At 40.7% G+C, this 13,704-nt stretch overlaps 1 protein-coding gene across 1 annotated transcript; it reads left to right on the top strand.

Moving 5' to 3' along the window:
- Positions 1–1,362: 1,362 nt before the first annotated feature.
- On the top strand, positions 1,363–4,610 carry LOC133744665 (MDIS1-interacting receptor like kinase 2-like). The gene is made up of 3 exons (XM_062172734.1): positions 1,363–1,882; positions 1,955–4,168; positions 4,256–4,610. Exons 1-3 carry the CDS (start codon positions 1,363–1,365, stop codon positions 4,600–4,602), a joined length of 3,081 nt encoding a protein of 1,026 aa, XP_062028718.1. The 3' UTR covers positions 4,603–4,610.
- Positions 4,611–13,704: the final 9,094 nt, after the last annotated feature.

The following is a 13,704-nucleotide window of genomic DNA, read 5'->3' on the forward strand; positions in this document are numbered from 1 at the left end:
TTCCCCAAGTCAATTGGTTCTTCTCCTTCCTTGAGAGACAACTTGGTCGCCAGTCTGGCAGTCATGGAAGTGATCGCTGCAACCATGAAACTAGGGCACCGCACAACTTGGAATACTCGAAACCCTAACCCTAGCAGAGCGAGAGAGAGAGAGAAGGAGTAAAAGTCGCGGTATTCTTTCCACAATGTTACACGGTTGCGGTTTTGTTAATTTGTATTACTAAACACATGAAAACTCATTAATCGAATAATTCAACTTAGATGTAATACTCTTTCTATGTAAGCAAACATGTGACGAATTAGTCTTCAACAAGAAAGCCATCGGTCTCTTGCCTGGCAATCCAGAGTCACTACCCCGATGGAAAGCATCGATTACTTCATGTCGCCCAAAACTGAATTTGGCGCAAGGGAGAGTGTTGCAGGAAATTAAGGAGGAGTGTTGCAAGAAATCAAGATTTTGTGTGCCTAGTCTAAATAGGTTTAGGATTACTTAATCTAGTTGTAATAGGGTTAGCATATTCCTACTTGTACTCAAAGATATTGTATTTTCAATCCTCCATAAATAGAGGCATCTATTATCAATAAAAGTATCTCAATTGTCTCCCAAATTCTCTTTTTGTAAAACAATATGTCATAAATCCTTGCACAAGAGCTCGTGCTACCTAAATTAATCTCGTGCTACCTAATATTAGAAAAACAACTCAAACTCAGACATCTCTACATTGCACCTATATACTCAGGATAAATTGAATGTTTAGACTACTATGATGAATGTCGATGGATTCATGGTGTTCCTGGAATGTAATGGTAATTTTTTTTTTAATAAGTAAATAGGGAATTAGTCGATATTAACTCCTTTGTGACGATCAATTTGAGACGTCAAGCACCCACCCACAATTTCAAAAGAGAGGAGATGGCCACAACCGAAAACCCACCGACCCGTTCCTCTATTTAGGAAGTCTCATATTCACATATTGAGTACACCTTTTCTTTGCCACCAACTATGTAATATTTTCTTATAAAGCTCAATAGTCAATAGTCAATACTGTCATTATCTTTTCTCTGAATTTATTGACAGCTAGAAAATTCAAAATGCATATTCAATTAACTTCGATGATAAGAGAATGAGACTTTGACTGAATTTTGTATCAAGTCTTCCCCAAACCACAAGCATCCCAAGACCAGGCTCCTCTAAAGTGAAAACTCTTTAGAGAATTTTCACTTTAAAAGAGCCGGATCCGCATCGCAATTAGTTAACAAAGAAAAGTCAATGAAGATACATATTGTACACAGTATTCAAGTCCAGCTAGTTCATGGCACTATAAACAAAGCTCTGAGAGCCGGAAGTACCATAACAAAAACCATGAAATCTTTAGCTTCTAGTTATGCTGGAATTTCTTCCCTAGCTTGCCTTATCTTGTATGCCATGCTGGTTTCATCACCAAATATAAACATTGCATTTGCTTCTTCTGCTAGTACTTCTACTGAAGCAGAGGCCCTTCTCGAATGGAAATCTAGCTTTAAAAAAGATACCCAGAATAATCTGACCTCATGGACGTACTCTCCAAGAGCAAATGCAAGTCCATGCAATGTTTGGACTGGTATTTCTTGCAACACTGCTGGAAGTGTCAACAGAATAAACCTCACCAATTCTGGTATACAAGGTACACTACATGAATTTCCATTCCTGTCTTTCCCTAATCTTGAATATGTTGACCTCAGCTTGAATAAAATCTTCGATGCCATCCCGCCTAAGATCAGTTCTCTCTCCAAACTTATTTATCTCGATCTATCCTACAACGAATTGTCTGGGAAAATTCCACCAGAAATTGGTCTTCTAACAAATCTTGAGGTCCTGCACCTTGTGGGAAACCAGTTAAATGGCTCAATTCCTGAAGAAATAGGTCAGCTTAAGTATCTCTACGAGCTTGCGCTATACACCAACAATCTAGAAGGTTCAATTCCTACTTCTCTTGGTAATTTGAGCAACCTAAATTTTTTGTTTCTGTATGAAAACCAACTTTCGGGCAACATTCCTCCAGAAATGGGAAACCTTCACAATTTAGTTGAGCTCTATTTGGATACCAACTACTTAACAGGTCCCATCCCTCCAACTTTTGGAAACTTCAAAGAGCTAACTGTCATGTCATTATGCAACAACAATCTTTCTGGTTCCATCCCTTTAGAACTAGGAAATCTGAAGTCTCTAGTGCAACTGTACATTTGCAAAAACAATCTTTCTGGCTCAATCCCGGCATCTTTAGGTGACCTTACAAACCTTACACATCTCTATCTCTATCAAAATGAACTTTCTGGAGCTATTCCGAAAGAGTTGGGGAGCTTGATATCTCTTGTAGATCTAGAGTTGACCATGAATAACCTCACTGGTTCCATTCCTACCTCATTTGGTGACTTGAGCAACTTAGAAATCTTATACCTCCGTGACAACCAACTTTCTGGCTCCATCCCCGAAGAGATAGAGAATCTCATGAAGTTGACTGTACTGGAGTTGGACAGTAACCAATTCTTCGGTAACCTGCCCCAAAATATTTGCCGAGGTGGATCATTAGAAAACTTCACAGCAAACGACAACTATTTGACAGGTCCAATCCCCAAAAGCTTGAAAACTTGCAAAAGCTTATTCAGACTCCGTCTCGAATGGAACCAACTCACAGGCAACATATCTGAAGACTTTGGTGTCTATCCTCATCTTCAATTTATAGACCTAAGCCACAATAACCTCTATGGTGAAGTCTCACACACTTGGGGACAGTGTCCACATTTAGCAACCCTACGAATTGCGGAAAACAACCTTACCGGTAGCATACCTCCTGAGATCAGCAATGCAGCCCAAATTCATGAACTCGATCTTTCTTCAAACAAGTTAGTCGGGGTGATTCCAAAGGATTTTGGGAGAATGACTTCTTTGGTGAAGCTGTTGTTGAATGACAATCAATTGTGGGGTCATATACCCTCAGAGTTTGGATCATTGAATAACCTTGAATACCTCGACCTGTCCACTAACAAAATCAACGAGTCAATTCCAAGCAGTATAGGTGACTTGTTCAGATTAAACTACTTGAATTTGAGCAGCAACAAGTTGAGTCATGAGATTCCATTTCAGTTGGGGAAGTTAGTTCACCTGTCCCAACTAGATTTGAGTTACAACTTACTTGAGAATAAGATACCGTCAGAACTGAGCAATATGCAAAGCCTGGAGACACTGAATCTTTCTCACAATAATCTTTCTGGTCTCATTCCAACAACTTTTGATGAAATGCCGGGCTTGTTGTACGTTGACATATCCTACAATCTGTTGCAGGGTCCCATTCCAAACAACAAAGCATTTCAAGATGCTACCTTGGATGGGAATGAAGGATTGTGTAGCAATGTTGTGAGAAGACTTCAGCCCTGTACGAATATCTCAAAATCAAGTCGAAAATCTGCGTTCATAATCATTTTCCTTTCCTTGGGAGCTGTTTCACTTGCTGTCCTTGGAATTGTAATGATTATTAGATCAAGAAAGAAGAAAGAGCATCAACCAATACACCACAACATGCAGGATGGAGAGATTTTTTCCGTACTTAACTTTGATGGAAGAAAGATGTATGAAGAAATCATAAAAGCAACCAATGGTTTTGACTCCATATACTGCGTTGGTAAGGGAGGATCTGGAAGTGTCTATAAGGCCATGCTATCCTCAGGCGATATAGTTGCAGTAAAGAAACTCCATGAATTACTTGATGCTGATGGCGAGGATGTGGAGACTTCCCGAAAGGACTTCCTCAATGAAGTCAGGGCACTTGTAGAGATACGACACCGAAACATTGTGAAGCTTCTTGGTTATTGTTCATATCCAAGTCACTTGTTTTTGGTTTATGAGTATCTAGGGAAAGGTAGCTTGTCTTCACTCTTGAGCAACGAGCATGAGGCTAAAAAAATCGACTGGAGTTCTAGGGTGAGAATTGTAAAAGGTGTAGCTCATGCACTGTCTTATATGCATCATGATTGCAAGCCACCGATTGTACATCGAGACATATCAAGCAACAACATTTTGCTCAGTGACGAATGTGAGCCTTGTGTTTCAGACTTTGGGACTGCTAAGCTTTTGAATCTTAACTCATCTAACTGGACTGCCCGTGCAGGCACATATGGATATGTAGCACCAGGTAAACTATAGTAAAAAGTTTCTTGTAAATTTAGTTTACTAAAGTGTTAATTAATGCCTTTCTGATCCTTAATTATTTCTTTGGCAGAGCTTGCTTACACAGTGAAGGTAACTGAAAAATGTGATGTTTATAGCTTTGGAGTGCTGGCCCTAGAAGTGCTAATGGGAAAGCAGGTAGGTGATTTCATATCCTCATTTTCTCACTTGTCCGACAGTGCAAACATATTGCTGAAGGATGTCCTGGATCAACGCCTTCCGCCTCCTATACCTCAAGTTGAAGATGAACTGATAACCATTGCAGGGCTAGCAATTGAATGCAGACATTCCCATCCTCAGTCTAGGCCGACAATGCTGAAGGTTTCTCAGGTCCTGTCGTCCCAAATTGCATATTGTTATAAACAACAAGACATTACACTTGAACAACTCATTAACTGATATCTGGAATTGAGTAACCTAGCTATCAGTATGCACTATGCACTATGCACCAAAGTGACTAAACAGAGGTAGCATCTTTCATGTTGTGATTATTATTATTAGAGTATTCAATTTCAAGTCAAGTGTCACATACTCAGATGTAATGAAGCCTTGGACCGGAGTATAACTCAAACAGTACGTACTTTCATAGTTTCAAATGGAGTCCATTTATCCCAAATGCAACTGCTACCTTATTTTATTTTTTATTTTTTTGCAAAATAAGTGACTTCTCAATAAATTTATTATTATGCAGTCTAGTATTGGAACAAAAGTGATTTTTCAATAGAAGTTGTGCAGTTCTATTGAAACGACAGGCTTTCAAAAAGTTATAATGCGCTGAGTAAAAGAATTATTGGCCTGGCTTTCAAGAAGTTATGATCGCTACCAAATATATGACTTCATCACCGGTATCGTATATATGTGGAAATTTGTTTCCTGCAGTGCGACTAGAACTTAGGTCATACGTGAACACGTATGTTAGGACTTAGGAGTCCCACGTTACTAAAATGGCAAAATAAATTGTACTTATATAAGCAATTCACTACTAAAGTACTAACTGCACCATGACCTTTTGGATAAAGCTCATACCAAATAAGTATCCGTGCATGCACCATTCTCCGGCGGCTAATGCAATGGAAATGCATGCATGCATTCTAGAGCTTTTTTTCTGTTTCTATTTATTCAAGAGCAAAGTTATTCGCATCTAAATTATAGATGAGCTAGATTAACTATCCTAGCCTGTTCTTATCATCTAATTCTTGGGTCTTCATCGGATCGAGTAATTATAATATGTGGTTCACAGCTTACTTTGCGGTTTTGTTAATTTGTATTACTAAACACATGGAAACTCATGAATCGAATATTTCTACTTAAATGTAATAATCTTTCTATGTAAGTAAACATCTGACGAATTCGTCTTCTACAAGAAAGCCATCGATCTCTTGCCTGGCAATCCGTGTAGTCATTGAAGATTTTCACTACCCAGATCGAAAGCATTAATTGGTTATTTCACGTCCAAGTCAAGTCTGCATATCCCATATCTTCCGCAGCTTGATCACTCCCAACAGCTCAGTTTCACGTGCACAGAAATTGCCAACCACTTCTGTTGAAGTTCTTAATTATTGTTATTATAACTCAATTTGTATGGCCTCATCCCTGTTAACCGTGAGAAGACTTTGACTTTGGAGCGCATAGACTGACTTTGGTATACAAGAACTCAATGTCTAACAAAATTTACTTTGCTGCTCCCTAAATTCAAGCTACTACCGTTACTTTCTTTAATTTGTTTAAAGTCGATGACAGAGAGATAACAAAAAAATTTAATGGTTTTCAAATTAAAAGACAAGAGCTGGCAGACTTTCTGGACTTACGGGGGCTGTGATCCATCATCGTGCAAGATTTTGCTGCGTAGGACTGCATGTTGCTGGCTGAGGAAGCTTCCGTTCGGCGTTAAAAACTAATGAGTTGGATTTAATGCAAACAGAAGATATGAAAACAGAAAGTTCTGAATTGAAGAAGAGGAAAGATTTTATAATACCTACTTATATATATATCATAACATTTGTGATGAGAACAAATTTGTTGTCATTACGGTAATTAAAGAGAGTCATTGTTTGTATAATTTTAGTTCTATTAGAGGTAATTACTCCACCTACGATATTTTTACAAGTTTATGAAGAAGTTGTTGTCAATGTGGTAATTTGGTCAATTACATGTAAATAGTGTAAAATGAATGTAATAACTTGTTGTCCATGACCCAAATTTAGTTTAATTGAATTGTAATTTTTTTTTTTTTTAATAAAGGGCTGGTGTGGCTACTCTCAAGCCTTGATTAACGAAATTGCCGGATACAAGCGGGGACATTGACTCATTGAGCCTAAACCCTTGATTACAATAAGCATCTAGAGTACGTCCCAAAATAATATCGGGAGTTTCTACCAAATACATGTATTCAAACAAGCACCAATTAGCAAAGAATGTACAATTGACCATTCTATTTTCTTTGACAAACCGGTAACATTCCAAAAAGATAACTAGGAAGCATAATATATTACCAAAAACACAACTTTCCTACTATGTTGCCGTAGGAGAGAAAATCCGAAAACACAGCTTTACAGCCGCCAGCCCCACCACAGCCACCGATGCCTTGCCCCGCCAGATTCGCCTGACACCAACCACATTGCGCCAACACGACCATGCCAAATCACGCCACCACAACCACGCCAAATCAAATCCAAATAGCGCTAGATCATATTCTTCCCCATATCAGATCCAGTTCTAAGCCAGATCGTGCCAACACAAGAACTCTAGTTCAGACACTACCCAGATTGGGTCCACCCCTACCGCTGTTCCAAACCTAGCCACGCCACCACGCCACCACCCCCGACAACCGCCGTCATCTCTGCCATTCCTCACCTCACACTGCCGCCGCAATCTTCCCAATCTAGACGAGAAACGTAGATCGAGGAGCTCGACCTCACATCAAACCCAAGCGGCGATGACAAAGGCCCATCTAACGATTGTGAAAAGGCTCGCCGTCGGACATGAAGGAAGCCCTCTATTTTTTCTCCAGGCACGTGCAAGCGCATTCCACTTTCCCTCTTTTTTTCTACTAACTCAATAGAATTGTAATTTTTTGGTTCAATTAAATTTTAAATAAGTGTATGATAAACATCTCAATACCATAGGCAACCCCTTGTCACAAATAAAAAGAATATAAGTGGATGTCTTAACATTTTCAGATGACCGTCACATCTAATTTTGCCTAAGGTGGTAAAATCGGGACAATATAGTTGCTATGTACTAGTAGTGGTAACAAGCTAAATGTTTGACCGGGAAATGTCATGAAAATGGTGAATGTGACACTCAAAGATGCAATAAGTGGAGCCAGCTAAAACAAAAATCCTAGAAAGTCAAGCGGGTTGGAGACTACAACAGAAAAAATGTTGATTGAAGAGATACAATAGGTGGCGTGAGTTCGACTCGAGAAAATAAAAATATCATGATTGAAAATAGAGTTGCAAAGGACCATATAACATTATAACTTAAGGGAATGATGGTTGTTTAGAAAACGTTGCATCTCGCCAAAATGGATGTTTATGGGTTTGTGCGCTGTACATACATGTGCATTTGCAAGCATAATTAGCTATAATGAGCTACGCTCATGGTACCACCAGAGGTACTGATTCCCGCCAAAGGAGTAGCCTACGGATACACAGCCAGGCGAGCTACCACCTGAGCCTCAGATTGCCCCCAGATCACCGCCGACGCACCGCCACGCGCCGTGCCAAGATAGCATCAGAAGCTCCTGACGCTGGGAACTGAAGCACATTAGTCCCACATCGAAAACAAAGAGAAGATCAGCATTCTCCTCACCTAAAAAAGGTTCTCTCCTCTCTCCTCATTAATTACGCATTTACTACTCATTTATTGTTATGCTATCTATATGCATCGACTGACTTAGGCATCGGAGAAGTGAAGACCGCCCAACGCGGTCTCCCTCTGACGCCCTGTCTTTCATTTGACAGCTAGCGAACATCACCAAATCCACAGAGTAGCGGTCCGCCCACCAGACCCGCGTTAAACGAAGGTTCGGCTACCGCCGGACTTTGAGCATTAACATGCGCATAGCCACGAGTATTCCTTATTCCTTATTCCTTATTCCGAGAGAGAGAGAGAGAGAGAGAGAGAGAGAGAGAGAGAGAGAGAGAGAGAGAGAGAGAGAGAGAGAGAGAGAGAGAGAGAGAGAGAGAGAGAGAGAGAGAGAGAGTAATAAAAAATAAAATAAAAAACACCACTAACGTGGATTTGACGATAGTAGCTCCTCTGCAGCAGTCTAAGAGGGTGTCAAAGCACTCTTACAACCCCGAAGGAGACTACCACAACTGGGAACCACCATCCTTCCTTTGCTAGATTGATCTTTTATTAAAGATAAAACAAAAATATTGTTCAAGTATATCCAGAATATGTGTCTGGCCCAAACTCTAGGTTACTTGTGCAAGTTGTAATAGGGTTTGTATTAGAGATATTCTCGGAGATATTCATAGATATCTAATTATTGTACGATTATGTTTTCATGTACAACTCTACCTCTATGCTTATAATCATCTATCTAAAGAGGTCCCTATTATCAATGAAAGCACGACACAATTCTCTCCCAATTTCAGTTTTCCTTAAACACATTATCAACACAAAGCCCTACCTTGAAACCCTAATATCATAGCCTTCAAACACTAGCAACCTCCACCGTACACCTCGAAGCCTTCAATCTCAGGAGGCGGAGTCACCGGAACCAGCCAGAAAAGTACCGAACCGGCTCCCAGAAGAGAAAAACAGTCCTTGCCCAGTGCGCAACCTTTCAGACCGCCTTCTACCTTCAAATTTGGTCACAAACCGCTCCTTGAATCCACAATCCGGGAACCGGAAACATAATTCCTAGAACCTGCCTGTTGAAATACTCCACATTCTTGAACCGATCAACCAACCAGAACCAGTTCGCAAGCACGCCAGCCCAGCCCACTTAGCGGCTAGTTACGTGCGCCTCTGTCCCGCCCAGCTCTCTTGCTCACCCTCAGCGGTCTCCAGTAGCAGCAGCTCTCGCTTGCTTTGCCGGCGACAAGAACAGAGAAAAAAAAAACAGAGAAAGAGGAAGAAGGCGCTCTCGGTCAAAGGCAGAAAGAAAAAAGAAAAAAGGAGGAGTGGCCCACGTCGGCAAAAGAAGAAGCAGGCAACCCACAAAGAGGCAGCCCACGTTTCAGTCAAAGTCAACAACAACAAAAAAGCGGCCCACACTTTTGGTCAAAGTCAAAGAGAAAAAAAAAGGGTATTTTTTTTTTAAATGTTTCTGCTTTCCGTACTTTCAATTTCTTTTTTTTTTCTCGGGGACTTGCAACCTCCCTTCTTCTTCCCCCTTTCCTTCTTCATAAGGGAGACCAAAAGCCGAACTGTGGGGGTTCGTGCTCACATCAAGCTTGGAGCTTGTAAGAGTCCTCCAAACTTAGAGTTCGTTGAGAAGTTATGATCGACCACAAATACATCATTGTTTCAATCTAATCCAATACCTGTTGGAATCGAATTTCTTGGGAGCGATTATGCTCAGAAATTTCTATTATTTTTGTGGTAGCTTTTTCCGCTCCGAAAATAACCCTTTTTCTTATTCTCTTTCAAGATGAGTAACCTGAACAAACTGGACTTTGCTCCATTGGGAACAACTGGCTTTGGATATCACAAGTGGGTTCATGATGGCCGCCAGCATCTCAAGGCCGAAGGAATCCTGGATACAATTCTTGAGCCTAGCCAGGAAGTGCAAACTGTTGAGCAAGCTCAAGCTTTGGAAGCAAATAGAGCAGCCTTGGAGGTAAATAAAGCGAAAGCCATTATCCTAATGACTCGTCATATAGATGATTCGCTCCAGTACGAGTATATGAATAAAGAATACCCCAAAAGGTTGTGGGTCTCACTCGAAGAAAGATTTGGCAACGTCCGAGACTCCCTGCTTCCTGACCTAGAAGTGAGATGGCATAACCTCCGCTTATGTGATTTCAAGTCAGTTCTTGACTACAACTCGAAAGCACTTTGCACTTAACCAAAATCCTCATTGGTTGCTTCTAAAGCCCTCTCGCTCATTCTACAAAGCCTGTTCCTTATGGAAATTAGGATTGAGACCGTCGTCCTATGCAAAGGATAGAATCCGAAGGGGATTCTATGGACTGATTCAACCAACTTACGGACGTTTAAATATTTCATGATGTTGGTTGACACGCAAACACGCTAGTCATGTGTTGTGCCATAGTCCACTTGTCATGCTGCTTATACTACACTCCTAGCACATATCATATGGTGACGGGCTCACTCTCCGTATCATCACATTCAGTCAATCAGACTTGACAATACTAGAAAGTTTACATCGAGTCTTCGATGGTTATTACATATCACTGGGACTGATGTTGGACATCATATTCCCATGTACACACCCAAATGGTCTCGCGGAAACGACTACGATGGTACCCCGGACATTGGTAATGCCTACAAATCTCCCTATATCTACTTGGGGTGATGCAATATCGCACAGCTATGCTAATTAGTCTACGACCCATTGCTACTCAATCTATCTCTGCGTTACAGCTAGTGACTAGGTACAAGTATCTCATACTTACGCACATTTGAGTAAGCCATTCATGTGCCTATTGTGCTGCCACAGCGCACTAAGATGGGTCCTCACAGACGAATGGGCAAATACGTTGGATTTGAGACTCCAACAATCGTCTGCCACTTCATACCCTTGCTAGGCAATCTCTTTACTGCTAGATTTGCGGATTATCACTTTGATGAGATAGTCTTCCCGTCATTAGGGGGAGATAAGAACACGGATGTTCAGCAGGAACGACATGAATTGCCGTGGTCTATCCCCACTATGTCTCATCACGATCCCCGCTAAAGTGACGAGATCACACATATCTGCTTCAAACATGCCTGCAAGGATGGACGTCCCTACGAGAGGACGTAGCGCCACCCTACATGGAGGTAGGCTTGGCGCCAATGCTATAGAGAGTGGCACTCTGGCGTTACATACCATGGCCCCAGCAAGAATGCATGGGAGGCCTGTGGGTTTGAATGATACTTTGGCACAATTCAATCTTTTGCTCATAAAAATTATGTTGAGGAAAAATCTGCACACAGTGAGCGTAAATGTCACCCAACATAATTTCACTAGTATTCATTTAGTGAATAGAGTTTTAATTATTTTGGGTTCGACCCATTCAAGACAGAATGTGTCTCTTAATTACAATCCCTTATTACAGGAAAACACCCTTTGATTCCATTTATGAAGAAACCAATTGTGGATGTGTGTTTGTTTGTTTTTGCGGCTGCACCTAGATATTTGAATGGGTTGCCTACGTACCCTTGGAGAGGGATCAAGCCACTCGTAGTTCAAGAATTCCAATGAGTGAATGACTCATTAGAGGGTATTGCTTTTAGAATGTGAATAGTATTTGGACGAATTTAGTGTAAGTGAACTAGGGATTCGATTTGTGTTTGAGGTAATTTTTGGAAAGGTTTTGACTTTTCCTAGTGTTTGAGTGAATTTGACCGGTGAGGTCAGGGATTCAGATTTGATGAATTTGACTGGTAGAGTCAGGGATTCGGATTGGAAGAATTTGACTGGTGGAGTCAGGGATTCTGTTTGGACTTGCGGTTGCATCTAGTGGGTCTCTAGATTGCCTACATACCCTGTAAAGGGATCAAACCATTGTAGTTCAGAGGAATTTGTATTTCTAGTGTTGGGAGAATTTGACTGGAGTCAGTGATTCAATTTAGGACTGGCTGAATTTGACTGGTGGAGTCAGGGATTCGATTTGAAATTGTGGTTGCATCTAGTGGGCTGCTAGATTGCCTATGTACCCATTGTGGGATCAAACCGACCGTAGTTCATAGGAATTTGTATTTCTGGCTTTGTAGCAACTTTTGTGTTCGACGGATGTATATAGTTCTTGAATCCGTCAAATGTATTTCTTTTGTAGACATCCAGATTGTAGAGTGTCTGTTGATTTGATCCGGACCCGATGTACTGAGGTTTGCAGTGGGCCTTGAGATTTGGAATGGGCTTTGGGCTGCAAATAAATCTGGCTCGAGCTTCCGAAGTAGACGGGCTCAAGTAAACAATGTGATTTGGACACCCACTGCGAAGAGTTTACACTGAGTCATCTCTTGTCATTTTGACGAGTCGGGTTTTCATTTCGGAACTCAAGATCTGAAGTGAACCTCTGTATACTGGGCTTGCTTCCGTTTCTTTCGTAGGAGGCCCAATGACTCGGCATTTTGAGAATTCCGGAAACTCTTCACTTTCTTATGAAATTAATGATTGTATGCTTTTCTCGAACCATTAATTTCTATTGTATCCACTGTTTGATGAAACTTTGCCGTAGGACTTAGAATTAATGGACATATATTTTATAAATCCATCAATTGTTCTGTCCCATATCAACCTTTGAGAAGCCTTGAATCTTTGTTCCAGAAGCCTTCAGAAGAACCATACAAAATGCTGCCATTTGACTTGTGAATTTTTGTCAAAGTGGGCACTATGTTCACGTGGTGCATATGAATAGCTAGCACTAATATTAATACTTGTATGATTAACTTTTTAGCATAGGAATTATGTTTTCCTTTTGTGAAAGCTGTGAGCAAAAGAACATGAAACGTGGCTTCTCAAGGATAATCATGGAGATCAATCATGCATGGTTCAAGCTTGGTTAAGACAAAATTTGCCGCTCCAGACTTATCACCTTGCATGTGCTTGACCTGTTGGTTTAATTGAAACTCCACAACTTTGCAAAACATTTTTTTCTTCTAATTCCCAGCGGCTTGCATTAGGAAATGTTTGAAGTCCATCATATTAGTACAACTTGACCACTCTGTTGTGGCCTTCAATTTCTGACTTGAATATTCAACTTCATTTTCTCTGTCTATTCTTTGTGAAGACAGAAGGCAATTGATGGACTTTTGAGGTCGTTCGTGAATGGCCTTATTAGAGTATCTTGGGCATCAAACAGTGATAGCAATGGCGCCATGTGAGGGGACTCTTTAGCATTAAACGCGGTTGTTCATGAACAACCTCTATTATGTTTAAAGAGCGATGGCAGCAGCGTAATTTTTTTTTGAGGATTTAGCATTGAAATACGGCTGTTCATGAACAACCAAATTCTCTAATGCATTAAATTTACAACACCATTAGGGAGGAATTTTGAGCATTGAAACGAGGCCGTTCGTGAACAACCGTTTTGTTTCATTGCGTTAAGAATTTGAGAGCAGCAACAATGTCATTCCGACGAAGAACTCTAATAACAATGGTCGTTCATGAACGGCCTATTAGAGCTTTGGAGGTCACAAGACATAGAGGATTAATTGGAGAGGCTTCACAGGGAAGGCAGATGTATACATGCAGCTTTCTTTCTCTGGTAGTTCTTCTTCTCTGCTTCGTTTTGCTGCGTCTCCTCCTCTGCTTTGTATTTCTCTTATTCTCTCTGTATTTTTTTTTCCTGCCCTCTGTAGTGTCTTTTCCTCTCC

Source organism: Rosa rugosa, chromosome 4 (genome assembly GCF_958449725.1).
Source record: "Rosa rugosa chromosome 4, drRosRugo1.1, whole genome shotgun sequence".
NCBI classification, from domain to species: Eukaryota; Viridiplantae; Streptophyta; class Magnoliopsida; order Rosales; family Rosaceae; genus Rosa; species Rosa rugosa.

Coding starts and splice junctions, on each gene's coding strand:
- LOC133744665 (XM_062172734.1), top strand. CDS start 1,363: ATGAAATCTTTAGCTTCTAGTTATGCTGGAATTTCTTCCCTAGCTTGC. Junction 1,883..1,954: donor TGTGGGAAACCAGTTAAATG/GCTCAATTCCTG, acceptor ACAATCTAGAAG/GTTCAATTCCTACTTCTCTT. Junction 4,169..4,255: donor ATATGGATATGTAGCACCAG/GTAAACTATAGT, acceptor TTTCTTTGGCAG/AGCTTGCTTACACAGTGAAG.